The sequence below is a fragment of the Camelus bactrianus genome, chromosome 8 (genome assembly GCF_048773025.1).
Source record: "Camelus bactrianus isolate YW-2024 breed Bactrian camel chromosome 8, ASM4877302v1, whole genome shotgun sequence".
Taxonomy (NCBI): Eukaryota; Metazoa; Chordata; class Mammalia; order Artiodactyla; family Camelidae; genus Camelus; species Camelus bactrianus.
Window position 1 is genome coordinate 43222137 of NC_133546.1, and position 27611 is coordinate 43249747.

The window sequence follows — 27611 nt, forward strand, 5'->3', positions numbered from 1 at the left end:
GTCAGAAGACATGTCTTCATCTACATGGCATCTTTCCTTACCTCTATGTGCCATATGATGGTTATGGACAGCAGCCAGAAAGCTATCTTTCTCAGATGGCATTCAGTATCGACAGAGCACTTAATGTGGCTTTAGGCAATCCATCTTCCACTGCTCAGCACGTGTTCAAAGTGTCATTAGTATCAGGAATGTAAGTATATGATAACATCTTTTTAAATTTCTGTTTGTATGTATATTGCTGTTCTTTTTTTTGTTTTAACTTCTAATCTAATGGAGTTGGGGTGAATTGCTTACTATAACTTTTTAAAATAAATTTTTATTGCAATAAAAGATAGACGGTTAACAGTGATTTTTATTTTAACTTTTTCCATTTCTCTGCTTCCTAGAACTATAAAAATTCATGTGATTCATTCATCAGATATTTATTGAGCACCTTCTATGTGCCAGGCACTGTTCTAGGTGCTTGGGATATACAAAACAGAGATCCATACCCCCATGGAGGTTATAGTCTAGTATTGGAACACAGAAAATAGCCAACAGATATAACATGAAATAAATTTATTTATTGCATAATAATTAGTGCTATAGAATAAAAGATGTAGAGCAGGATAAAAAGGATCAATAGGGTGGGGAAGTGGACTGGTGGTGGTTTTACATAGGGTAGTCAAGGAAGGTGTCATTGACAAGGTAAGTGACATTTGAGCAAAAACTTGAAGGTAAGGGAGTAGGAACAAAATGGAGGCCAGGTAGCTGGAGTCAGGAGAAAGAAGAGTGGACAGATGAGGTTAGAGAGATATAGGAGGACGGAGATCATGTTGGCCAGTGGATCACCAAAATCAGTTTTACCTGGTTTGACAGCAATGAGAATGCACCTTTCAGATCTCCAAATGCAGGGAACATAATTGAACAATGGCTCCAGCTACTACACTAAAATCTGTCTATCGTCCTGTATAAGCTAAAGCTGCTTTCCAAGGCTACTCCTAGCCAGTAGCTAAGCATGGCAAGGATACTAAGGCAGGCCTATCTCTGGGAGACGCTTGAGGACTCTTGAAAAGCCTATCTGAATTTTCATTAGAATCACACTGCAGTAGAAGACACTTCCACTGATGTTCCCTCGATTCCTCTCCCCTTCACTTGGATCAGGCCTGTACCTAAGCCTGGTGCTATCCCACCCTCTCCTGGGTTCCTCTTCATTTTCTCTCACAGGTATTTCCACCAATTTCTTCCACATTTTGACATTTACTTCTTAGAGGACTCAGACTAACACACCTAGGAGCTTAGTGAAAATACATCTTCTGGTCTCACCCTAGACACTCTGGTGGTGGGGCCAGAAATTTATGCTTTAATAAGCCTTTTTTTTTTTTTTAATTGAAGTATAGTCAGTTTACAATGTTGTGTCAATTTCTGGTGTACAGCGTAATAGTTCAGTCATATGTATACATACATATATTCTTTTTCATTATAGGTTACTAAAAGATACTGAATATAGTTCCCTGTGCTATACGGTAGAAACTTGTTGTTTATCTATTTTATCTATAGTAGTTAGTATCTGCAAATCTCGAACTCCCAGTTTGTCCCTTCTCACCACCCCTCTGTAACCATAAATTTGTTTTCTATGCCTGTGAGTCTGTTTTGTAAATAAATCCATTTGTCTTTTTTAAGATTCCACATATAAGTGATATCATATGGTATTTTTCTTTCTCTTTCTGGCTAACTTCATTTAGAATGACAATCTCCAGGTCTATCCATGTTGCTGCAAATGGCATTATTTTTAATAAGCCTTTTTGATGATTCTGATACATACTAAAGCTTGAGAATGACTGCAGTAGGCTATTGTAAGGGCTTTGGCTTTTACTCTGAGCTATTGCATGATTTTGAGCAGACATGATCTAACTTAAACTTGAAAGGGTTACTTTAGCAACTGTGTGAAGAATAGCTCATAGGGGCATAAGAGTAGAAGCAGAGAGAAAATTAGGACTCTGTTTCATAAATCTGGGTGAGAATATATGATGGCTTGAACTAGGGTGGTAGTGAGAAGTGGTCAGCTTCTAGATTTATTCTAGAGGGTTGAGTCAGCAAGATTTGCTGTTTGATTGGATGAGGGTTATGAGAGGAGTCAAGGATGACTACCAAGTTTTGAGTCTGTACAGGTAGAGCAGGCTGGCAGGAAAGATTTGGACCTGATAGTGGAACATAGGAGTTGGATATGTCTATATGAAATCCATCGAAATCTGTCTACTTCTTCCACCTTACTCCAAGTTTTCCTCTGGACCACCACAGCATCCTTTAATTGAATTTCCTTCTTCAATTCTTGTCTCACATCAGAGCTACAGAAGTATTCTTCTTACAGTGTAAATTGGATCTTTTAAAATCATTTAAAATCCTTTAGTGGCTTCATATTGTTTATAGAATAAAATTTAAGCTTCTAATCACAGCCTGTGTGATCTGACCCCTGTCTACCTCTCTGACTTTATTCACTGTGTTCCATCCAGAAACATTGGTCTTTCAGTTCCTCTGATGTGCCGAGCTCTTTCCTACCTTTGTACTTGCAGTTTCCTTTCCTTGAGTGCTTTACCTTTCTCCAGTCCTTCAAATGCTTCACCTTTCCAAGGAAGTTTTCTCTGACTTCCCTACTTAAAATAGGTTGTCATTATTATTATGTATCTTAGCCGATTTTGTTTCCTTTAGTACTTTCTATAGTTCGCAGTTATTTTAATTTTTGTTCATTAATTCTTTTGGAGGATGGCAATTAGGTTTACTTATTTAGATGAGGTACTGGGGATTGAGCCCAGGACCTTGTGTATGCTGAGCATGCACTCTGCCTCTTGAGCTATCCCCTCCCCTCTTTGTTTATTCTTATGTGTTTTTCCCACCAGCTTGTAAGTTCAGTGAGAAAAAGCACCATGTTTGTCTTGTCCATCATTATATCTCTAACATCTTGTATAGTGTTGGGTGCTTGTCTCAGTAATTATTTAGTTGAATAAATAAATGAGATAAAAGTTCATACCTATCCTATGATAGCAACAGTTAGGTTAAAAATAGTCATCAGCTTTATAGTCTAATTTTTTTATGTTTAATAGTTTCTAAGAACTTTCCTATATACATATTCTCATTTCAAATCTGACTCTGAACAGCCTAGTGGCGTGAATCATTAGTCATCAATTTTTCTCTATTTTTGATAGGCATTTGTTAAAAGCATAGTCATATTTTTAAGACTAGTTGTACAAATCTAGAAACCTGTAGGCAAAAGATGAGCTATTCAACCTAATTTATGGCTGCTATTCTCTTTTTTCTCCTATTCTAATATATTTGTTTGTTGGGTTTTTTTCCCTCATCTGGATCCCCTTTTCCCTTACTATACATTCTAGCATCTATGATTCCTTTACTCCTTCAATATTACCTACTTCTTTAAGGTAGACACGGTTGCATCTAGCTACCAAATTAAAATTTGTATAAGGTTTAATTCCAGTCTTCCTAGAGTATGAATTATCCTGAAGCTGGATTAAGAGAGGACCGTGACCTTAGGTTAGGTTCATTTCTGGGATTCCTTGCCACTTAGCTACCATGATTCTAGAAAATAGAAAATAAACTTATGGTTACCAGGGGGTAAAGGAGGTGGGAAGGGATAAATTGGGAGTTCAAGATTACCAGATACTAACTACTATAGATAAAATAGATAAACAACAAGTTTCTACTGTATAGCACAGGGAACTACATTCAATATCTTATGGTAACCTACAGTGAAAAAGAAAATGAAAAGGAATTTATGTATGTATATGTATGACTGAACTATTATGCTGCACACTAGAAATTGACCCAACATTGTAAACTGACTATACTTCAATTTAAAAAAAAAACTTTTTAATGGACACTGCTTTATAGTAATCATACAGATGCCTCTGACCTAAAGGCTTGAAATAGCCTGTAAAGAAATTTATTTAAATATATCCCAAATAATGACTGTGTTGCCAAATTACTCCTGTATTTGAGATCTGCTACACTATCAGACATGTCAGAGAGAAAAGGTGTCCTGATGACGCTAAATTCTGTCTAGTGCCCATCATAAGGGGAGAATAGTTTTTAAATGAAAAGAATTTGAGTTTATCCACCTAAAGATTTAACCAATCATTTATAGACAAATTTTAGGCAAATATAAAACTTTTTATTTTGTCTGCAAATTCATACCTATTTATGTATTGTTTTTAACTACAGAATTTTTGAAAATGGTAGTCTGCATACCAGAGTTTCAGATCCTCCTGAAATGACATAACATGATAGACCAATTTATTCCTTCTTGCATTGAGGACTTGTTTCTCTCCCTGTCATATAGATTTTTGCTTCTCCCTTTCCCCACTGAAGCTGATGCCCTGAGAAGAACCTAGCCTCAGTATAAATAGGGTCCTAAGTAAGGCCATGGTCTTTGCAATCTCTTAAGTTCCTGTCTACCCAGTTTTCCCAAGTTTCATTTGATTTAGGTGTATGTTTTATTCACACACACAAATATACATAAATACAAAAGTATGACAGATAAATTGTCTCTGCTTAGTGAACTTGTAAAATTAATAATAAAGAGAGACAAACAAGGAAAGTGATACAAATGCTATTAAAGAACTTTGTTGATGAAGAGTTTTAGTTTTTGGCAGAAGAATGGGAAATGGGAGAAGGTACCTGAAAGGTCTCTGTTTTTCTCATACATGATCAGAGTAAAGAGAAAAGAGCCACTGTTTATCAGAGTCATGATAACTAAAATTAAGGTATAAATAATTTGCTGCTCCTTTTTGTCCCTAGTTTTTTTAAGTGGTATTTTTAAACTTTTTAAAAGAAGTAACAAGATTTCAGTATTTCATATGTTAACCTTGTGCTAAGTTTAAGTGAAAGATCTTGGAGGTTTTTTTGAAGGGTTTGGTAATTTTTAGTATAAGACTGAATTAGGCTAGCTGAGTGTAATTAAGGCAGTAAGTTGCATTATTTCACCTCTGATTCATGAAAATAATTTGAAATATCTTTTTATTTCAGGCCTTTTTATGGTTATCATGAGAAGGAAAGACACTTTATGAAGATCTATCTTTACAATCCTGCAATGGTGAAAAGGTACAAAGAAAAATGAAATAAAAATATGAATAACTATTACTTAGGTATTTTAATAGTAAAAATAAAAATCTAGAAGAAAGGCCTATATAGTTAGTAGCATTATTAAAGAAAGAGACCATAAAATGTACATATTTGTATAAGGAGAGAGATCCATAAGGGACCTTGTTTTATATTGCCTAACTGCTTCTTTTCTGTCTTAGATTTAGGGAGTTTGTGGAAGTAGATAAAGAGATATGATGGCTGCCTTGTATGATCTTAGTGCCCTGCTAGCCAGACCAGATGTTCAATACCAACAGAAATTTGTTCTTCAGTTTCAAAGGAAGGAGAAATGTGTGAGAGTGAGGCCAGAGTGGCAGAGCTTCCAAGATCCCAGAATCCTGTTGACTCCTTATGAGATGTTAGTGAAACTTTATATCCCAGGTTTTTTGTTTATTTTGGTTCTGGTTTGACGTCTTTCAGTAAGTCTCTCTGCTTATTGTGTGTTCTCTCAATCATCTTGGAGCCCAAGTAATTGAGGGCATGAAGAGCACATATTGAGAAGGCTTTAGTTATCCTCTTGTGTTCAGAACGAGGGTTTTCACTCTGTGTTGTGACAAGCTAGGGTAAAAGTGGCACTCAGAAGTTCTGAATTTTTTTTTTCCAGAAGATTCTCTCTGCTACTAGGTTCCAAAAGGTAACCATTTGGCAAGATACAAATTGGGTATTTCCCCAGAGTAAATTTAGACACCAGGAGAGGCATAGCCACCAAGGATATGAGGTTTACTCCAAATTAGGCCAACTGAATACTTCATTAAATCGCAGCAAGCTCAGCTAGCCACTGTTCTTGTTAACGGAACACCATTTTTGCTTGAAAGAACAACTGATAGACAAAACAAGTTATAGTGATTTGCCTATTTAACAAACTTTTAAAAAATGAACAAAGTGAACCTGTCACTTCAAATAAGAAAATTCAGAATATTTGTTGCCAATGATAAAATTTGAGTTTTCAAACAAACATTAGAATTTTGGGAAACATTTATTTCTGCTGTGAACTTAACTCCTTTCCAGTACTTAGATACTTTTCTGATGAGATAGATAATGGTACTAACAAATTTTTCATATTGTTTAATGAAATGTATCACCACTTATTATTATAGATTATAATTTAATCCTATAAGTTATAAGATTTATATAACTTAATGGATCTATATTTTTCAAATGAGTAGTATCAGAGATCAGCGTTTATCTGAAAAAGCTGTTCAGTTACTCTTCTTTTTTTCAATTACATATCTGTGTGAAACTATTTCCTTCATATGCTTCAACCAAACAGTATATCAGAACAGACTGAGCAGAAGCAGATATGAGAATCTAGCTGTCTTCTGTTAAAACAGAGATTTGCAAACATGTAAAACAATTCCTCGTTTCTCACAAAATTGTTTTTGTTTTGGAAAATATCAGGTTTTTTTTTTAATAAAACTTATTTATGTTAACATATAATGGGTTTGTTGTTATTTTAGAATTAGTAAATAAGTTTCTTAAAATTTTCTGTTTCGACTTAATATGGTAAATATCAGTAGATATCAGCCACATAAACAAAAGCTCTTTGACGCTGTCAATAATTTTTAAAAATGAAAAGGGATCCTAGGACCAAAAAGTTTGAGAACTACTGGAATAAAGCTCTCTTATTTTCTATCAAAGATTCTTAAAATCTATTCCCATCCATTCTCTCCTTCTCATTGCCTGTTACAGATTTCCCCCTTCACCTCCAAAGTTCAAAATCCACCCTCTTTGACCTTTTCTTCCATCTATCAGTTGTCTTCATATCTCTTTCCACACTATTTAGTATTAGTAAGACTGTTAATTTTACACATATACACATTCATACTCAAAGACACATTCATACTCATAGCTAATCTCCCATAAGAATTTATCTATACTTTCTGAGTTCAATTTCTTACCTCCTATTCACTCTAAATTATTTCAGTATGAGCTCTATTTCAACCATTTCACTAAATTTGCTTTCATTAATGACCTCAGTGTTGTTAAATCCAATTAATACCTCTTTGTCTTTACCTTTTGATCTAATGTCAATGCTTACACTGCCTTAAAATAAGGTTATTTTGATATAAACTTTCTGGTTTTCCGCATATCTGTCTGGTCATTCATATTTATGCCATTTTGTTGGTTCCTCTTTTAACATCTGTGGTTGTTCATTGGACTTTTGTCTTATGCTTTCATTTTTTTTCTCTCTATATGTTCCACTTATTTTACAGTCTTTTATGCTCCCATGGTTTGTTTTTTAATCCTTATACTTTTGACTTCCATTAGTCATAGCTTAAATTTTCCTCCAGAGCTCCTGATCAATATATCAAACCATCTGGATAAATAGAATAGCACTATAGTTAAGAGTGAGGGCTCATGTCAGAAAATTGGGGTTGAATTTTAGCTCTTCTACTTTTTAATTGTATGATTTGGGGCAACTTTTTGATGTAAGACTCAGTTTCTCTATTGATAAAATGGAGATAATAGTACCATAGTTTTTTAGTAAGGATTATTTGAGATTAGGTATTTAAAGCACCTAATATAGTTGTCCAGTGCATAGTGCCAAAAAATATGTTAGCTATCTCTATTCTGTTAATTATCTTTATCGTAATCTTTATTATCATTCATTTCTAATGTTTTCATGGAAGTCTACCTAAATACTTCAGTATACCGAAACTCTAATATCTCTAAAATTGAGTTTATCTTTATTTCCCCCCTCCAAAAAACATCCCCAAAGAAACCTTTCTTCAAGTCCTTTCTGTTTCAGTAATTGCAGCACCACAAAACTAACTGCTTAATCAAGAAATTCAGGCATTATCCTCAACTTATATTCTACCTCACCCTCTACATCTAGTTAGTCATCAAGGCTTGACCGTTTTATTCCTTGTATGTCTCCTGAATCAACTCATTTCCATGATCCTTGTTAAAGCCACCACCATCTTAGTTTTTCACAATAATCTTCTTACTCCCTATCTCTAGTCTTTTGCATTCTCTAGCTAACCTGGTCATTTTGCGTCCCTACCCATCGCTTCACAGGCAAATTCCACCATCTCTTCAAATGTCTTCATAGGCTTTGCATGATCTGACTTCTTATTGTCTCTCTACGCTCCTCACCACCACCACAGCCCTGTCACTAGGCCTCACTCTGTGGTTTCAGTTCTTGAATAAACCACATTTTCTTATGACCCTTTACATGTGCAATTTTATTTTCATGAAATACTCTTTCTTCAGAGAAAAATTTTCTGGAGTTCATTGTTCATTGTTCAAGTTCGTTGTTTATTCTCCTGCTTAGAGACTAATTTTCAAGAAGGCTTTGCAGAAATTACCTCTGCACCTCTATTTGCTTAATATCCTTCCTAGACATTTCATATACTTCCCGTGCATAGCACTTATACTATTTATAATTGCCTACCATTTGTATTCCCCATCATTAAGGTAAAATAAGTCAGAAGGAAAATATTAAAGTGATAACATCTCTGAGTGGTGGATTGAGTCATATTTCCTTTTTTAGAACTTTAGAATAATCTTTTCAAAAATTTTCTGAATTTTTAAAAGAAAAAGCTCATATTTTAAAAACTTTTTTGACAACTTACCTTTTCGATATAGTTAGCATTATATTGATTTTAGAAGTCAAAATATTCTTTATCCAAGACCCTTTTGTCACTTTCTTTCAGAACATGTGGCTTACTTTAAAACTTGATTTAATTTTCAGCAAAATATAAATTACTGGTAAAATTGAAATGAAAATTGTGTAATAATACAATGTGTTTTATCCTCTATATTTGTTTAATCATTGTTTCACTTACCATTTTAGGAAGCAGAATTTTATGAAACAACTTTTTTTCTAATTTAGGATATGTGAACTTTTGCAAAGTGGAGCCATAATGAATAAATTTTATCAGCCTCATGAAGCGCATATTCCCTACCTCCTACAGCTCTTCATTGACTACAATCTGTATGGAATGAATTTAATAAATCTGGCTGCTGTCAAGTTCCGAAAAGCAAGAAGGAAAAGTAAGGTTAATTTCTCAAGTTCAAATTAAAGCTTTGAAACAAGTATTATGTAAATGATGATTTGTAAAATAATATATATTTAGAAAATAACTGCTATATGGGTAAGGAATAAAAAAAGAAATAAGCAAAAAGGTCTTAGAGTTTAATCAGGAAAATAATCTCGATTTTTTTTTCTAATAGCTTTATTGAGATATAATCCACATACCATATAATTCACTGATTTAAAATGGATAACTCAGTGGTTTGTAATATATTACAGAGTTGTGCATCCATCACCATAATCAAATTTAGAACATTTTCAACACCTCTAAAGGAAACCCCAAAGTCTTTAGCAGTCACCCCAATCTTCCTACACCTCTGCCCCTTAGCAACCACTAATCTACTTTCTGTCTCTGTATGTTTGCCTATTCTGCATATCTCATATAAATGGAATCATATGTTTGGGTTTGTTTGTTTGTTTGTTTGTTTGTTTACTTAGCCTAATATTTTCAAGGTTCATCCATATTGTAGCATGTATCAGTATTTCATTCCTTTTTGTGGCCAGCTAATATGTTATATGGATATGCTACATTGTTTATTGATTCATCAATGGATAGACGATTTGGGTTTCCCCCTTTTGGCTATTATGGGCAATGCTGCTGTGAACATTCATATATTTGTGTAGCTATATGTTTTCATTTCTCTTGGGCATATACCTAGGAATAGAATTTCTGGGTCAAATGGTCTAGCATCGTTGGCCTTTTATTCTCAATGGATTCTATCTCTTCTACTTAAAACAAAATGAAACCAACATTTTTCCTCCAATTCCTTTCTGTTATAATTTTTTTCTTATCCTTCACTGCCAAACTTTTAAAACCAGAAGTTAGTTGTTTGTTTTGTTTGTTTGTTTGTTTTTCCTGTTTGTAGTTTACCAGCTGTTGTTTTCTGGTTTGACTCCTTGCATTTCTTCTGCCATACCCAAACTGTGCTGTGAAAAGTAACCAGGGGATTTATTTTTCCCCCTCTGAATGGTGGGCTAGGTTACTGGGATCAGCCCTCTTACTAAAAACAATTTAAAGATTTTATTTTTAATCTTAATATATCACAGAGATCACAAAACAATAAAGAAGTACTGGCGAAAACAGGGAATAGAGTGCTGAAAACAGCCTTTGCCCTGAGGGGTTTGCTAATCCTGGAAAATTTAGAACCTTCACTGAGACATCTTTGCTAGGTGAGGGAGGCAGAAATAACCCAGGGTCTGCTTGACAGGTTTCAAATAGAATAAGGTAGAGTTTCGTATAGATATGCCCAAACTAGGAAGTAGAGCAACCTTTGAGACATTTTAGCACAGTTTGAGTCTCCTGGGACTAAAAGAGAATCCCAAACCTAGAACTTCATCCAAGGTGGTAGAATCGTTGGATATCCATAGGCCAGAAAATAAAAATAAAAGAGCCCAAACACATACTTCACATGTTGTATAAACATTAACTCAAAGTGGATCATAGACTTAAATGTAAAATGTAAAACTATCAGACTTCTAGAAAGAGAAAATCTGCCTGACTGATTCTGTCAAAGTTAAAAACTTTTTCTCTGTAAAAAATAATATTAAGAAGATGATAAGGTAAGTCACAGACTGGGAGAAAATGTTTTCAAATTACATCTAGAATATATAAAGAACTCTTAAAACGTAATAAGGAGCAAACAAGCCCATTAAAAATGGTCAAAAGACCTGAAAGATACTTCAACAAAGAAGATATGAGGATGGAAAACACATGAAAAGATGATTATATATTGTTACAAAAATGCGTATTATAACCACAAAGAGCTACCATTACACACCTATTAGAATGGTTAAAATCCGAAATACTAGCAATAACAAATGCTGATAAGGATGTGAAATAACAGCAACTCTCATTCATTGCCGATGGGAATACAGAATAGTGCAGTCACTTTGGAAGAGTTTGGCAGTTTCTTATAATGTTAAACATAGACTTACGATATGACCCAGAGATTACACTCATAAATGTTTACCCAAGTGGTTTAAAACTTACGTCCACCCAAAAACCTGTATGCAAATGTTTATAACAGCTTTATTTCATAATTGCTAAAACGAAAGTAACCCAGATGTCCACTTGGGTTATATATCCATACAGTCGAATACTATTTATCAATAAAACACATCAAGCTGTTGATTCATCCAACATTGGTGAATCTTAAATGCATTGTACTAAGTGAAGGAAGCCAGGCTCAAAAGGCTGCAAATTGTATGATGTCATTCATATAACATTCCGGTAAAGGCAAAAAAAAACTCTAGTAATGAAAAACATACTAATGGTTGCCAGGAATTGGAGAAGAGTGGAGTATTGACTGCCAAGCAAGTATACAGGTGAACTTTTCGGATGAAGGAATTATTCTTTACATTACTAGCATGGTAGTATGATTCTGTGTATTCACCAAATCTATAGAACTGTACTTTAACCAAGTATTGAAGGTTAATATCCCCAATGAGCTGTCATGTGGGTATCTTGTACCTTTGCACATCATGTGATGAGGACACATCAGCTCTGTGGTATTCTTCACAAAAGCCCATGAAGACAATCGAATCATGAGAAAAACATCAGAGATACCCAGATTGGGGGACATTCTGTAGGTTACCTGACCAGTACATATGACTGTCAAGGTCATGAAAAACAAGGAAAGACAGAAATAAACCAGAGGAGACTAGGGAGACATGATAATTAACTGCAGTATGGTACCTTAGATTGGATCCTGAAACAGAAAATGGACAGTAGTGAATAAACAGGTGAAATTCAAATAAAGTGTGTTGTTTAGTTAATAGGAACATACCAGTTTCTTTGTTTTGACAGAGGTACCATGGTAATATAAAATGTTAACAGGGGGAGAGACATGGTAAGCATTATTCAGAAACCTTCTGTATTATCCTCGTAATGATTTTCTGTAAATCAAAAATTATTCCAAAATAAAAAGGTTATTGTGGGAAAAGAGAATAACAGGTTGGTTATCAGTGTCAAATATAGCTGGGAGTTCAAGAAAGATTGAGGGATGGAAAAGATTATACAGTATGTACAGGAGGTTTTTATGGAAAAGGAGGTCATTTTCACAAAAGTTTGTTTCCATTAGATGAAAAAGCATGAGGAAAGTTTGAATTAGCAAATATATATAAGCCATTTATTTTAGTTATCAAAGTTAGGTGAGTATTAGAAGGGATTTTTTCCCCAAAAATATGCAAAATTTTTTCAATTTGAAGGCAGAAATATATGGAATTTAGTTGAAAAAAATTAAAAGTAGGGAAATTTCAAGTATGAGGAAATAAAATTTTTATCTTAATTTATTATTACTAAATACCCCAAACGTTTTTGTTGTTTTGTAAAAAATGGTTATACTGAAATCATGGAGATAATACATGAATTTTTTTTGTCTTGTTATCTCAGATGCATCGTAATTAAATGAACAGTAAACTTACTATAAACATGTTACATATATATGCATAACTTAACATTTTTGTCTTGTACGACAAGTTAGTGTAATCATAATACAGTCTTTTGAAAGTAAATTCAAAAGTGAAAAAGATTTAGAAATTTTAATAATATACATCCCTATACAGTTTTGTCTCTGTATTCAGTTACATACTCAGTTGTCAATTGAAATGGAAATGATGCTAATTACTATTAAGGTAAAGTCTATAGAAGTATTTAAATAGAGTAAATGTTTTTAGCATCACAGAGCCATTTTTATATTGCATTTTTAACATCGAGTTGAACAGAATTTTATATATGTAAAATATTACACATACATATTTATAAAACACTACACAGTAAAATAATACATAAAGTGGAGGATAAAGTGTGAATTTTTATAATGTGATGAATAACTTTGAATCAGTAAACTTGTGTAGCTTATTCATTCATATAAATTTATTAGAAAATAATATTTATGTTGTAATTTGCAACTTGCAAAGTAATTTCATATAAATGCCTTAGCCTCATAACAGCAAAGTCTTCAAAAGCTTCAGAAGATATATAGAATCAGTTACATGGTTTGGTATGTGTTTTGTTAAAATAGCAAAGATGGTGTCTAATTAATCATTTTTGATCAAGCTAACCACATAAGAAAAAGTATTAAATTTAGTTGGCAAGTATTGCAAATTTAATATCTTTCTTAATGTTAGGATTCTTTCTGTGCCATTCACTCAAGCTTTCTCTTACTGAAAATTTAAATTTCCATAAGACATCACCGATAAATTGCTAAAATTTAGAGACTATTTCCAAAGGATGACCCCAGTACTCAGTTTTTGCAACTAGAACAACTAAGCAAATAATGGAATTCCCTCCAACCTCTGGTCAAATTGTATTTGCGTTTGCCTCAGGTTTCCACTTACTGTTACTGACATTACTTTTGGAATGCATTGTATATTTTCTTTTTATTCAGGGATTAGTATTCAAGTATGTTTTGAATTTCATCTGGAATCTGATTTCCACTAGAATTATAGAATTCATATATTGCAAATACTTTTCCCCCCTCTCAGTTTGGAATCAGTACTGTCCACTGTGCATTCCAGTATGTGTATGAATTTTTAGGACACAATTTTAGGAACTAGTAATATTGATTGTATGTTAATTAACTTAAAAGATTATTATATGTACATTAAAAGTGGAACTTACCCCCTTTTACCTTTTTATTCCTAGGCAATCCATTGCGTGCGACTGGATATTGCAAGGATCGGTTACCAGGAAAAAATTCTCTTACTGGTACTTTATTTCAGTGGGAAGAAGATGAAATACCAAGGTTAGTTAATGTTCTAAAAGAAAAGAAAACTTGTTTACATATATCTTACTGTATTCAGAAATTAATGGTTAGCATTATTTAATTTTATCCTTTATTATAATTGTTTTCTATAAGTTGATCAAATCTATCTATATAAGTTGATCAAAAAAGCAAATTTCAACATTAGTATGTTATATGGAGCCATAGATTTCAAAAATAGACCATGAAAATATACTTCGTTATTACCTAATTAATAAATCTGGGTATAAATTTTTATACTTCTCTCCAGCATCCATATTCATTGTACATTTTAAATTGATATCCTATAACTTATCAAGTAAAAATCACACAATAAGATAGCAACTTAAAACCTAAATAGCAAATATTTTTAATAAAAATAACCCCTAAATATTTCTAAATATTAAATAATTCTAAATATTTGTGGGGAAAAAGTAGGTTGACACAGTGTATATGAATAATACAATTTGTGATTTCTTTTGACTGTTTTATTATTTATTAGACTTTCTTGGAAGAGGTAACATATTCCAAATGCTTAGATTTCCCTACCATCAAGCAGACATATAATCAGTACCTTTCTAAATTATCAGTAATAGCTTTATCTATGTATAACTCAGAGGATTTCTGTTTTATACCACAAAGTGTTGCCCAAGCTTTCTTAATTCTTTTATTGATCATTTGGGTATTGATAGGGTGGTATGGTTCTCCTCTTTTTACTACACATATATCACCTGATACTTTTTAAGCAGGTATTTTTATGAAGAGTGCAAAGTAGAAAAAGTGTTTAATTAAATGACTTTTTTATTTCATTGATAAGAAAATGTGAATTTATTAATAAATTGAAGATAAACTGTCACAAAAATATTTGTTTAGAGGTTAATTTATATAGTTCAAGATTCTAATATGTTCACAGAATTTCCATATTACAGAATTGCTTGGGCTTTTTTTTTTTAATCTTTTTATTTATTTATTTATGTTGGTGGGGAAGTAATTAGGTTTATTTACTTACTCATTTGTTTTATTGGAGGTACTGGGGATTGAACCTAGGACCCTGTGCGTGCTAGGCATGCGCTCTGCCACTGAGCTATACCTTCCCTCCCTACTTGGGCTTTTTTAAAAGACCTAAAATTAAGAAAGAATCTCATTAAATAATTGAAATACATTGTTTTATAACTGGACTATTACACCAGAATGAGACTTTGAAGACTTCAAAGTAATATGGACAGTGACTTACCTTACCTCTGAATTTCGATCAACAAGTATCAGGACTTTTTTTTTTTTTTTTTTTTTAATGGAGGTACTGGAGATTGAACCCACGACCTCCTGCATGCTAAGCATACTCTCTACCACTGGGCTATACCCCCATCCCGGACTTTGTGATAAAAGTCATTCACGTATATATACACGTGTACTTCTTGGTTCCTTCTCAGATATGGCATAATTATTTTTATAACTATGTTGAAATGGTATCAAATTTAGAGAGAACATTATTTACCACATCAAATTCAAGCTCTAATCAGTCCAGCGCAGTGACCAACAAGCTACTTGCTGTCTCATTTTTTATGCCTCTAATACAGTTCCTCTGTCTCTCTAAAATTGGAGCAAGGCACCTTAATCCAAGTGTTTTACCTACTCACTAGATCCCTTGGTTTTCAGAGTTCTACATTTTGTAACTTGTTTTTTGCACGATCAACTCAAGTTAAAGTTTATTTGTATTTGAAGTCTTTTTGAACAAACATCTTTCTGATTAGGTCATATGACTATAGTAAAACTACACTGCTTAGGAGTTTGGGGAAACTGTATTATAATGAAAAGTTTAAATTTTAAATGTTTTTAAGGAGCCTATTTTATTACCTTTAAGAACTGACAAATTATAGGCAAAGATATGAAAAGGCAAACTAGTGAAATTAGACAAGGTATTCAGAATTGAATTTACAATAAATGTAGGGTAGCTATGTATTTTTGTCCCATATTTTTAGGATGCTTATATTGTAGTAAACACGAAAATCTATAATTTCATCAAATCCAAATATCATGTCAAATATTTTTCTCAAATCAGTACTTTTAAATTTTGTTAGTCTCATTTTTACCCCCAGTGCTAGAACCTTCTTTTTTTTTTTAACAAAAAAAAATGTTTTATAATTCTTCAGAAATGGTATTACAAGGACCATAACAAATAGAGAGCAACAATCTCTTAATGAGATGAGACTGCTGAGTTAGCAGCTCTGCTAACCTTATTTGCCAGCTCATTGGAAATTACCACGTCTCACGGACCTTCAGGGTCATTTGCCAGAGTGTTGAATTCACCAAAGTCGAGTCTGCTACAGTAATCTCAACCCTGACTGTCCATCAGAATAATCTGAAGAGATTTTTTAATTTATAGCTGTCTGAGCTCCACTCTTAATGATTGTAAATTGTAGATCTGTTGTGTTAAGCTGTGAACAGAGATGTTTAGAGAGGCAGTTGTCTAATTACCATTGTTATTGCTTATCTACCTTTTGTGACTAAGATGAATGGTGTACATGTATTTGCTGACTCTAGTTTTTTAGTCATGTTTTTTCTATCTACTGAAAACAGATGTTTAATTCTGAAAACTACTTCCTTTCCCTAGGAACACCTCCTGTTCTGAATGTCTGAAGTACTTTTTGTAATAAGGTCAAGAAATAGTTGTGAATTTCTACTATGAGGTTGCATTTTTTTAATGTTACTGTTTCCATCCTTTGCCACAAATGTGCCACTCCTAGAAAGTCCATCCCTGAAATTTCTAATATAATTCTTTCAAAATTGTGAAACTTTTTAGTATAAAGGAGAAAACTGTTGACCAAAAACTGTTCTATCTGGTGCTTTTATTCATGGCAAAACTGATTTTGTTAAATTAAATGAGTAAAGAAAACAAACTACATTGAGAGTTATTTTTTCTGAAAGTTAAAAGGATGAATATATTGTGGTAGGTTGACTAATATGTCTCTTCTCTATCAATGTTAAAAAGATATAGTGTGTGTTTTGTGTCAGTTTATTTGAATTGTAAAACTTCTGTGGTTAAATTAATTTCTAATATTTCATCAAAATTTCCTTACATATAGACAATGGAAAATGAAGTTTTGTTAATATGTTTCTCTTAAAATATTTTAAAATGTTTCTAATGAAAATGTTAATGAACTATATACAAGATCTTGTGGTAGCTCACAGCAAAAAGGAATGTGACAATGAATGTAAGTATGTTCGTGTATAACTGAAAAATTGTGCTCTATGCTGGAAATTGACACAACATTGTAAACTGACATAACTCAATTAAAAAAATGGGCAAAAGAAAAAGAGGTTTTGTTGATATGTTTCTCTTAAAATATTTTAGAATGTTTCTAATGAAAATGTTAATGAACTTTCCCATCACCTGCTTTCTAGTAAAAGTTCTCTGCTTTTCATTTGGTGTCCATATTGGTAGGAGATCTAAATTTTGGAATAAGTAAACTGGGATCCACACTAGTCACATGTTCATTCTGCCAAGCAGATACGTGATATCTTCCTAATCTTTCTGTGGCTCTGATGAAAAACAAAGATGCTTTTGAGTCAAAGAGCATTAGTGGAGAATAGCTCTCTATAGTTCTCATAAAAAGTAATGACCTAATGATGTCATCTCTTTTCCTACCTATGACTGCACTGTTGAACTCATGCGGTTTCTCAATTCTGTAGTTACGGAGAATTTTAAAGTATTTCCCCACTAAGCAGTAGTTGAGGTCAGGGAGAACAGTATCATTTGCCCACTTTTCAGTATGTTCGTCTCTCCCCTCACTTCTTGACTTATAGTCCCTCCTTATTTTTTAAAAACCATCTATGATTGCTGAGATAGATAACTCTGGGCAAATGATTGCATATGTGTATGGTTTTTGATGTGTCCCCTCTGTTGTCCCTCTGTTATCTTATCCCCTTCTGCCCTGGATGTGACCCACATGCTAAAACATTGTACGTCACTTATATATAAAATTTAATGAACCAAAATGTGTAAAATATACTCCAAAATGATCTCAGTAGAGTTGTCAGTATAATAGGTTTTGTATTTTTCTCTTCTTGCTTTTTTTTTTTTTTGTATATACCACAGATATCAATTATGTCATGAATAATTGTGAGTTAATATAATATCTCTGACTTCTCTGGTTACTACCTAAACATGAAAAATTGTGTAAGAAAAACTTTCAGAAAATTTCTCTCACATGGTTACCATGTCTTTTTAATACAGCTCTTTAATACTGGAAGGTGTTGAACCACAGAGTACATGTGAATTAGAAGTAGATGCTGTAGCTGCTGATATCTTAAATCGTTTGGACATTGAAGGTATATACTCAGTTATTCTTAATATGAGCTTTTATTTTTAAAAATCAGTGACCAGGGTAGAGTGAAAAAAGTAGGGAAGAAAACATTACTACAGAAGTAAGATTATTTAAAGGAGGATATTAAATGTTATGAAGATTTTTTTTGTACCTCTCATGAGATAGTTATTATTTTTTCATTTATGAGTTTTCATTCATATGAGTTTGTTTGCACAGACCTAAACCTAAAGTAAGTGTGACACCAAATAAATTAGCCATTTTAAAAGAACTTAATATGCTCTGCCTTTTAATTTTTTTATTTTCAAGTTATATACTAGGTAGGGGACTTTTAGGTCTGTTGGCTATCATCAGATGTTTGAATATTACTCACTTGCTGGGTTTTGGGGAACTAGTGGGAAAACTAAAAAAGGAGTAAAATAGTAAATGTAGGTTGGGATAGTTTGTCTATTTTATTACACAAAGTAGGTAATTATTTTTCTTAAAGGGCAGCATTTTTTTTAAGTACGGATTTTGTTTTAAGCAAGTATTTTTCACTTTAACCCTTACAGTATTAAAGTATTGTTGTGATTACAGCTCAAATTGGTGGAAACCCTGGTCTACAGGCCATATGGGAAGATGAAAAGCAACGGCGAAGAAACAGAAATGAAACTTCTCAAATTAGCCAACCTGAATCACAAGGTATAAACCTAGTAATACCCTGATGATTTTTTTAACTAGATATTTTTAATGGAAAAGTTTAAACCATTTAGTTTTTACCTTGATACTAGATTTTACTTTTCAACTTACCTTTAAATTTTCTATATTTTTCCTGTTGTCGTTGCTCTGAGCCATAGTTCTTTCTTTAAAAGTATTTCCTGTTTTATTTTATTATTATTATTATTTTTAATGGAGGTACTGGGGATTGAACCCAGGACCTCATGCATGCTAAGCACATGCTCTGCCACTGAACTATTACCTTCCCTCACCCTGAACCATAATTCTTTGCTTCCGAAGTGTCACTCATTGTCTCTTTCCTCAACAATTGACATCTTCATCGTCCTTGGTTTTCACTGTACTGTGTCCTCTTGCCCTACCTTTTTGCTCCTTTTTCATTCTTTGGTACATTCTAACCCTTTTGTATTTCCAGATGAGCTATAGAATACTTACAGAAGAGAATGAATCCCGACTTAGAAACACTTTGTTCATTAAGCTTTGAAAATGTAACCCATGAAATTCTGTTCCCAAATTATTTTCTGGATATGTCATATAAACTCTCATTTTGATTACCTTTTACAGCTCTGAAGAAAATACTCATTTCATTTTTTACTAAACCCCAATACATTGAAAAAGAATGTGAGGGGGCTTAAATAATTCCATGGATACAAGAAAAAAATTTAAATAAAGGTAAAAGAATAAAAGACATAATTCAAAAGGCAAACGTATTTGAAGTACAACAGTAAGCCTATATTGAAGACCAGTTAAATTTTTTATTATAATCTCTTGGACACTAAAAATGCTTTGATGAGGGGAGGAGGTATATATAGCTCAGTGACAGAGTGTGTGTGCTGAGTTAGTATGCACCAGGTCCTGATTCAGTCCCCAGTACCCCCATTAAAAAAAAAAATGCTTTGATAGATTTTGAATGCCTTTTAAAATAGAAATATTGAATTTTATAAGGGAAAATTTCTAGGTTCAGGGTGTATCTGTTTTAAATTTGTTATAATTATATAACTTAATCTCCAACTTACTTTAAGTGCTTAATTTTATAGCTTCAGTAACAACCATTTCTCTTTTGTTTGATTTATAATAGGATTACTTTCAGGTGGTGTTATGTGTCAAGGGAGGGATAGGAAATTGCTACCATTTTAATAGCTACTCTAGGAAAAAGGAAAATATTTCATTCATTTGCTATCTACATTTTTTAATGCACTTTTAAAATTCAAAGATCGCAGGTTTATGCCAACAACAGAAAGTGAAAAAAAATTTCAGAAGAGACTTCAGGAAATTCTCAAACAGAACGATTTCTCTGTGTAAGTTGTTATTTATTATGGATCTCAGAACTAATTTTATTCTTTGTTATTTAGTTTGTTATAAAGGATATGTTTTAATTAAGCAGAACATTATCAGGATCTGTGGACTACAGCGATGGATCCCAGGAGTTCTCTGCTGAGTTAACATTGCACTCTGAGGTTCTGTCTCCTGAAATTCTTCAGTGTACACCGGCTAATATGGTGGAAGTCCACAAAGACACAGAGTTGAGCAAAGGTGAGGTTTTCTTTCAAGTATACAGAAAATGCCATACATAACAGACATTATGTATACGTAGCACTGAGATATTAGTATTTTGTTGAGTTAGCGAAATTTTTTTTCCTTGAGAAATAAACACCATTAATACAGCAAATACCTCTCTCCCATTCCTTTATCTTTTCTTCATCTCTAGAGGTAAGCGCTGTACTGAAGTTGGTGCAAACTGTTACCATATATGATTTTATATTTTCTTATATATGTATATTCACAATATATACTATTATTTTAGGGTTTAAATTGTACATAAATCATGTCCTACTTGGCATAGATTAAGCAACTTGCTTTTTTCATTCAACATTATATTTTTTAATAATTTAATTGAAGTATAATTTAAATAACATAAAATTTACTCTTTTTAAGTGTTTAAGTCAATGATATGTAGTAAGTTTACAGAATTGTACAGACATCTCCATGATTCAATTTTAGAACATTCCGTTCACCACAGAGGATTCCTTATGTCTATTTGCAGTCACACCTGTTCTCATCGCCAACCCCAACTAATTTCCTTTCTTATCTCTCATGATTTGCCTTTTCTGGATATATCATATAAATGAAATCATACAATATGTGATCTTTGGTGCCTTGCTTCTTTCACTGAGCTGTTTTCAGGTTCATCCATATTATAGTATCTTTATCAGTATTTCATTCCATTTTATTGCATAACAGTATTGCATTGTTTGGATATATTTCATTGATTTCATCAGTTGATGGATATTTGAGTTGTTTTCACTTTGGGGCATTTAAGAATAATACTGCTGTTAACATTTCTGTATAAATCTTTGTATGGGTATGTATTTTCATTTCTCTTGAGTGGATGCCAAAGAGGAGAATTGCTGGGTCATTTGGTAAATTTGTGTTTAATATTTTAATAAACTGCCAAACTGTTTCCTAGTTGACTGTACTATTTTACCTTCCCACCAGCAGTATGTGAGGGTTCCAGTGATCCCACATTCTCTCTCACACTTGTTATCTGCCTTTTTTAAATAGCCATCCTAGTATGTGGGAAATGGCACCTCATTATGGTTTTAATTATCATTTCCCTCATTAGTAATGATGTTACGTATCTTTTATGTCAGCGGTATAACTTTGAGATTATCTTTGTTCGTACATTTCTAGGTCATTCATTTTAGCCACTGATTAGCATTCTCTTGTAAGACCAGATAAGTTTATCTGATTCTCTTCAACTTTTAGAGGGTTTTTCACTTTTGTTAGCTGTGTTCTATCACCTTGTGACCATATGCAAGAGTTTCTCTACAGAAAATATATAAAAGTATAATTTGCTAAGTCTTAGGGTGTATGTATTATACTCTACCTAGATAGCATGTGTTCTTACAGGGTTTCTGTAATGGAATTAGCTTATACATGATTGGCAAATGAGAAAGTAATGAAAATTTTACTCAGAAGTCACATTGTTTCACATACTATTTTTCTAGGCAGGGAGAGCCAGAATAGCAGGCGTAGGATTACAGCCTTCAGCAGGAAAAGAAAAGCCCTGTTTTCACTGCTGCATTGGCAGCAGGGCTCTTTTGACTGTATTAAACAACAACAGCTAGAAATGAACACCCGCACAGTCCATCCAGGACTTCTTCCCTAAGAGTTGCATCCCAGCATTGTGCCCTCTCTGACTCGTGACAGATTGCACTATCTCCTGAGTACCTTAATGGCAGCCTTCTGGCTCAGAGCTCTACTTCCATATTTGCTTTATTTTAGCATCTGCGAGCCACATCCTGATCAAAATGTACCCAGCATTTACATACTATTATTTTCTCTGCATTTTTAACATTGACTGTGACAGCTACCAACCACACTGAGCTGCGTGCCTGACTTAACAGTTATCTTCTCCGGTCCCAATTATTGGTTTTGCTTGTGTACTAGTTACAAAGTTGCATAAATTTCACTTTAGCTTTTTATTTTCCTTATAAGTTCAGTTATTTTTAATGCTCAATTTTTTACATTTTGAGGTGTGTTAGTAATAAAACCATCACATTTTGGTAGTAATACTAGTATTACAGAATTGCTCTATAAAATGATTATACCTAAGTTTATATGCCCACAATATATTAGAGCTTATACTTCCCTACATCTTCAACAATATTTGATAGTGTCAGATATAAAAAATTTTTGCCTTCTTATTCTTTGAAATGATATCTCCTTAGTTTAATCTGCATTTCCTGATTACTAATAAGTTTGAGCATTTGGGTTTCTTTATCTGAGAATGGCTTATTCTTGTTCTTGGCCCATTTTCTATTGGGTCACTAATTTTTTTCCTACTAATTTATAAGAATTTCTAATATTTTCTAGATATCAAGCCTTTGTCAGTTATATTTTTTGTAAAGATATTTTCTCCTTATCTAGACTTACACTTTAAAGTCTTCACAAAATCTTTTTAGCTTTTTTACCCCCTTTTTCTTCCTTTTTTAAAAAAAGATGTCTTGTGTATCTTCAGTTTTAATGTTATATTTAACAATTTTTTCCCTTTATTGTTAGGTGTTTGTAAGTATTGATAATATATTAAGGGTAAATCTTCTCTTATTTAGCTTCAAAATTGTCTTATCTCCTCTTGATCTTTTTAAAAAGCTCTCCCATGTTAATTTTAAGATGAGATTGTTTTGTTTCTGGGAAGAGCCCTGTTGAGATTTTATTGGAAATTTATTGAATTTATAGACCAATTTAGAAACATCCAAAATCTTTCTGCATACCAAATTATCTCATTTCTGAACATGATATATTTCTAAGTTTATTTGGTCTTCTTTCATGTCTTTCAATTAAGTTCTGTCATTTTTTTTGTAATATCATTTTATATCTTTTGTTAGATATACTCCAGGTGCCTTATAATTGTTACAACTGTAAGTTTATCTTTCAAAAATTACATCTTTTAATTAATTGCTGGTGTTTAGGGACTTCACTGACCTTTCTATACCATTCTTAAATCCAGCAACTTTTGTTTGTTCATTTGTATTTTCCGTTGGATTTTCTGTGTATAGAGTCATCATTGGCAAATAATAATTTTATTACTTCTCATCTTCATCCTTTTTTTTTTAATGTTTTAATGCACTGCTTAAAAATTCTAGGGTAGTGTTAAGTAGAAATGATAAAAGCATTTTTCCTGGCTTTAAAGGGAATGCTTTTATATTTCATCATTAAGTATGAAATCTACTACAGGATATTGGTAGATAAAGTTTAATCAGTTTAATATCTCTTCTTTTTGTATTTATTTGCTAAGAAGTTTGGGTTTTTTTAAATCATGAATGGGTATTAAGTTTTACCAAATGTTCTTTTCTGAATTGAATGTATCTAATGTTAAACTTCCTTGACAACCCTTCTTTGTCATATGCAATGTATTTTTTTTTTAAGCATTGCTATATCCACTTTGCTAATATTTTGTTTAAAATTTTAACTTTCCTTTTAAGTAACTGAAGAAGATCCATACTTTGACCCCATTAAATGAGTTGTGGAGTTTTCCTTCTTTTTCAACTCTTTTTTCAAAAATTTTCATTAGATTGATATAATCTATTTCTTGGTGATTTGATAGATCTCGTCTGTAAAACCATCCAGACTTACATAGTTTTTTTTTGTGGGTTGATTTTATATAGGGGAGTGAGAGATAAAGGGGGTGGATTTTATACTACTAATTCAACTTCCAGAATTGTTATAGGCCTACTCACGCTTTCTATTTCTGTTTGAATCAGAGTTTATATCCTGTTTTTCCTAAGAAACAATCCATTTTATCTGATTTTTCCATATTTTTGGCATGAAGTTGTCCATAGTATTACTTTAACAGGCCTCTTTTACTTTTGGCATTTCCCTTTATATTTCTAGCATAATTTATTTATGCCTTCTCTGTACTTTGTTTTTATCGTTCTTGCCAATCTTGCCTATTTTGTTGCTAGTTTTAGAGAACCAGCTTTTGCTTTCACTGATTCTCTGAATTTCTTTTGTTTTGTGATGAGCTATTTTTATAGTTTTTTGGTTTATTCTATGGTTTTGATTAAACACTCTTTATTATCTCAGCTATGTCCTAAGATATGTTAAAAAATATTTCTTCCTGAAGCTTCTAACTCTCCTTTAAAAGCTGTTGAAAGCACTTAGTTTTAAGTCTAAATATTAGAAGCAGAAAAATAGAACTGTTTCCAATTAGCTCTCTTGTAACTGCTTGCAGTATTTTACTGTGTGGTCTTTTTTCCCTACTATGTGCTTTTCATTTTCTCCCTCTCCCTTAGATTAGATTATAATATAAGATTCATTTTATCTTTTGTTCTTGAAACTATTCAGTCCCTCTTACATTAGACCTTCTATAAAAGTCACATGTTGAAAGACATTTTTAAATAATGAGTTTAAAGATTTTGAGAAATTAAAATTAATATAAAAGTAATTTATTTGTAATTTTTAAAGCATTTTATTTGTATTCTTTAAAGAATAAAGAATTTTATTATTCAAATAAAACAGTTTTTCTTTTCCTTTTATAAATGTTAACATGCAGTGATTCTTATCTGAGTAATAGAACTGTCTGTACAAACTGTGTAGGACTGAGAGGCTAAAGAGATTGTAAATCTTCAGTGATTCATAGTTGCAGGGCTTTTTTCTAATTACTCCGTGTAACTGGTTAGGTATTCCTGTGTCTTTTATTAAGTTTTATTATGTTTTTATTTAATATATATCACCATATTTCAGAATTTTAAACAGGTTTACATTGTAATATTCCTAATTTACACAAATTATAAACAATATCAGATTTAGGCCATCTTCTTTAATGCTTTTGTATTCTTTGTCCCCTTAAGGTCATACTAGACACAAAGTGGAGGAAGCTCTTATTAATGAAGAAGCAATTTTGAACCTCATGGAAAATAGTCAGACTTTTCAGCCTTTGACCCAAAGACTGAGTGAGTCACCAGTCTTCTGTAAGTAACAATTCTATCATAAATTCTAAGTATTTTAAATCATCAAAAGTGCGCATGTCAAGGGTATTTTTTCTTTGATTTGAAGAGGTTAATGTTGCGTGTTCAGTAAATTCATACTCAATGTAAAAATGAAATCTGTATTAAGTAGTAGCTTGTTTTTTGTTTGTTTATTTCTACACAGTTTTCTCTAAAAAACCGTTGTGGAAGAAAATAATTCTCTTTTTTTTAACTTCACTTTAGTTGGAAGAGAACTATATTGCTTTAAGGGGAAAATGTGCTTATTTTGAGTTAAAATTCTCCTAAGTTAAGTACGTTAATAAAATACCATAATTGATTCTTCCTTGGTAAGTATCAGAAATTTCCTTGGACAATTCTGACAATTCTTTTAAAGCCATTAATTTTTGGCTAGTGTAGAACATGACAGTTATTTCTGAGTATCTTTGCATCTTCCTAAATTCATTTTCATTAGCATCATGAGCCATTTGCTAGATTTCATGTCAATAATTTAGTCTAAATTACTGACATCTTTTTCAGAAATTTATTTAAATTTTTGTTGCAAGAAGTGAGCTATCATTGAACTTCATGTATCTTGTTTTGCTTGGTATAGTGATTTTATATTTCTTTCCTCTCTCACTTTCTATTTTCCATTCTTGTATCAAATGAGGTATAGCATCAAATGTGATTCTATTTCTTTACAATGTCCTCTCTTTGTTATCTACATTTTCAACTGAGTGGAATATGAATTGAATGACTAGATACAACGCCAAAATTACTGTACATAGTCATATTTCAAGAGCATTTTGTACAGAGGTGGGAAACTTTTTTTCTTTTTTAAATGAATGACATATGTGGAAAGAAATGATCCAAAGACCACATTTAAAAATTAACTTGAAGTTTATAACCTAAAATGTTTTATTTCTCTATCTGAATAAATAAATATGTATATACCTAAATTATATTCTAGTTGTTAAAAGAAAGATTAAAAAAGAGAAACATACAAAAAGAAATTGAAAAAGAGGGAGAGACATAACCTTATTTCATTACATTAGACAAATGTAATGTATCATTAGCAGATATAATTCTACCTTGCCTAAGGTTGCAGAAATGCAATTTCAATGTTAATCAGAGATCTGAGAGTCAAATATCTATAATTCATTTGCTGATATTAACCTTTATTAAAAATATGAGGCAGGAAAAATAAAACAAACTGCAATTATAGGTTTAAGAAATGGATTTTTGCCAAAATGAGTCTTGTAAACAAATATTTTCAATTTTGCCATACATTTGGTAGCATGATTGAAGCAGTTTCTTTAATGTCAACAAAGAAAACCTGAAACTTGACATTTTAGTAAATGGGGAATGTATTATCTCACTTTACTGAGAAAAAGGTTGTGTACTAGATTAGAACAAACCTCCATCTTTATGATCTATTAAATAATAGCTTTTACTGAGATATAATTCACATACCATAAAATTCACCTTCTAATGTGTACAGTCCAGTGATTTTTTAAGCATTTCATGTAGTTATGTATTTATTTCCACTCTCTAATTCCAGGACATTTTTATCACCCTAAAGAGAAACCCCACACCCATTTGTAGTCACTTCCCATTTTTCCCTCCTCTCACACTTTGGCAGCCTCTACTCTGTTTACTCTTTTGCTGGGTTTACCTGTTTTAGGCATTTCGAATACATAAAATTATATAACCTTGTTTCTGTATTCTTTCACTTAGCATAGTGTTTTCAGGGCTCATTCATGTTGAGACATAAATCAATACTTCATTCCTTTTTTACTACTGAATAATATAGTATCATATGGATATATACCATATTTCATTTATCCATTCTTCAGTTGATGGACATTTGGTTTGTTTTTTGGCTATTGTGAATAATGTTGCTATGATTATTCATGTATAGGTTTTTGTGTGGACATGTTTTCACCTCTCTTGGGTGTATACCTAGGACTGGAATTGCTGGTTCATATGGTAACTCTATGTTTAACGTTTTGAGGAACTGTCAGCTTTTTTTCCCAAAGCAGCTGCACCATTGTACAATCTGACCAGCAATTATGAGGGCTACAATTTCTTCACAGCCTTATCAACACTTGTTATTATCTGTCTTTGATTTTAGCAACCCTAGTGCATATGAAATGGTATGTCATTGTGGTCTTTGAGGTTTTTAAGTAATGTTATTAAC

The 27611-nt window shown here is 32.4% G+C and overlaps 1 protein-coding gene across 4 annotated transcripts in view; it reads left to right on the forward strand.

The window, feature by feature from the left end:
* The window catches only part of REV3L (REV3 like, DNA directed polymerase zeta catalytic subunit), a 143592-nt gene that overhangs the window by 43145 nt on the left and 72836 nt on the right, over window positions 1-27611 (forward strand). For 2 of the 4 annotated variants that reach the window (XM_074368475.1, XM_074368477.1), the window contains 9 exons: window positions 1-190; window positions 5017-5091; window positions 8966-9126; window positions 13812-13911; window positions 18143-18237; window positions 18807-18911; window positions 20158-20242; window positions 20326-20477; window positions 25298-25417. In XM_074368475.1, coding sequence (XP_074224576.1) covers window positions 1-190; window positions 5017-5091; window positions 8966-9126; window positions 13812-13911; window positions 18143-18237; window positions 18807-18911; window positions 20158-20242; window positions 20326-20477; window positions 25298-25417 — 1083 coding nt within the window. Of the gene's footprint in view, window positions 191-5016; window positions 5092-5291; window positions 5489-8965; window positions 9127-13811; window positions 13912-18142; window positions 18238-18806; window positions 18912-20157; window positions 20243-20325; window positions 20478-25297; window positions 25418-27611 lie in introns of those variants that run through there. The other 2 variants (XM_074368476.1, XM_045524632.2) reach the window with 2 other exon arrangements.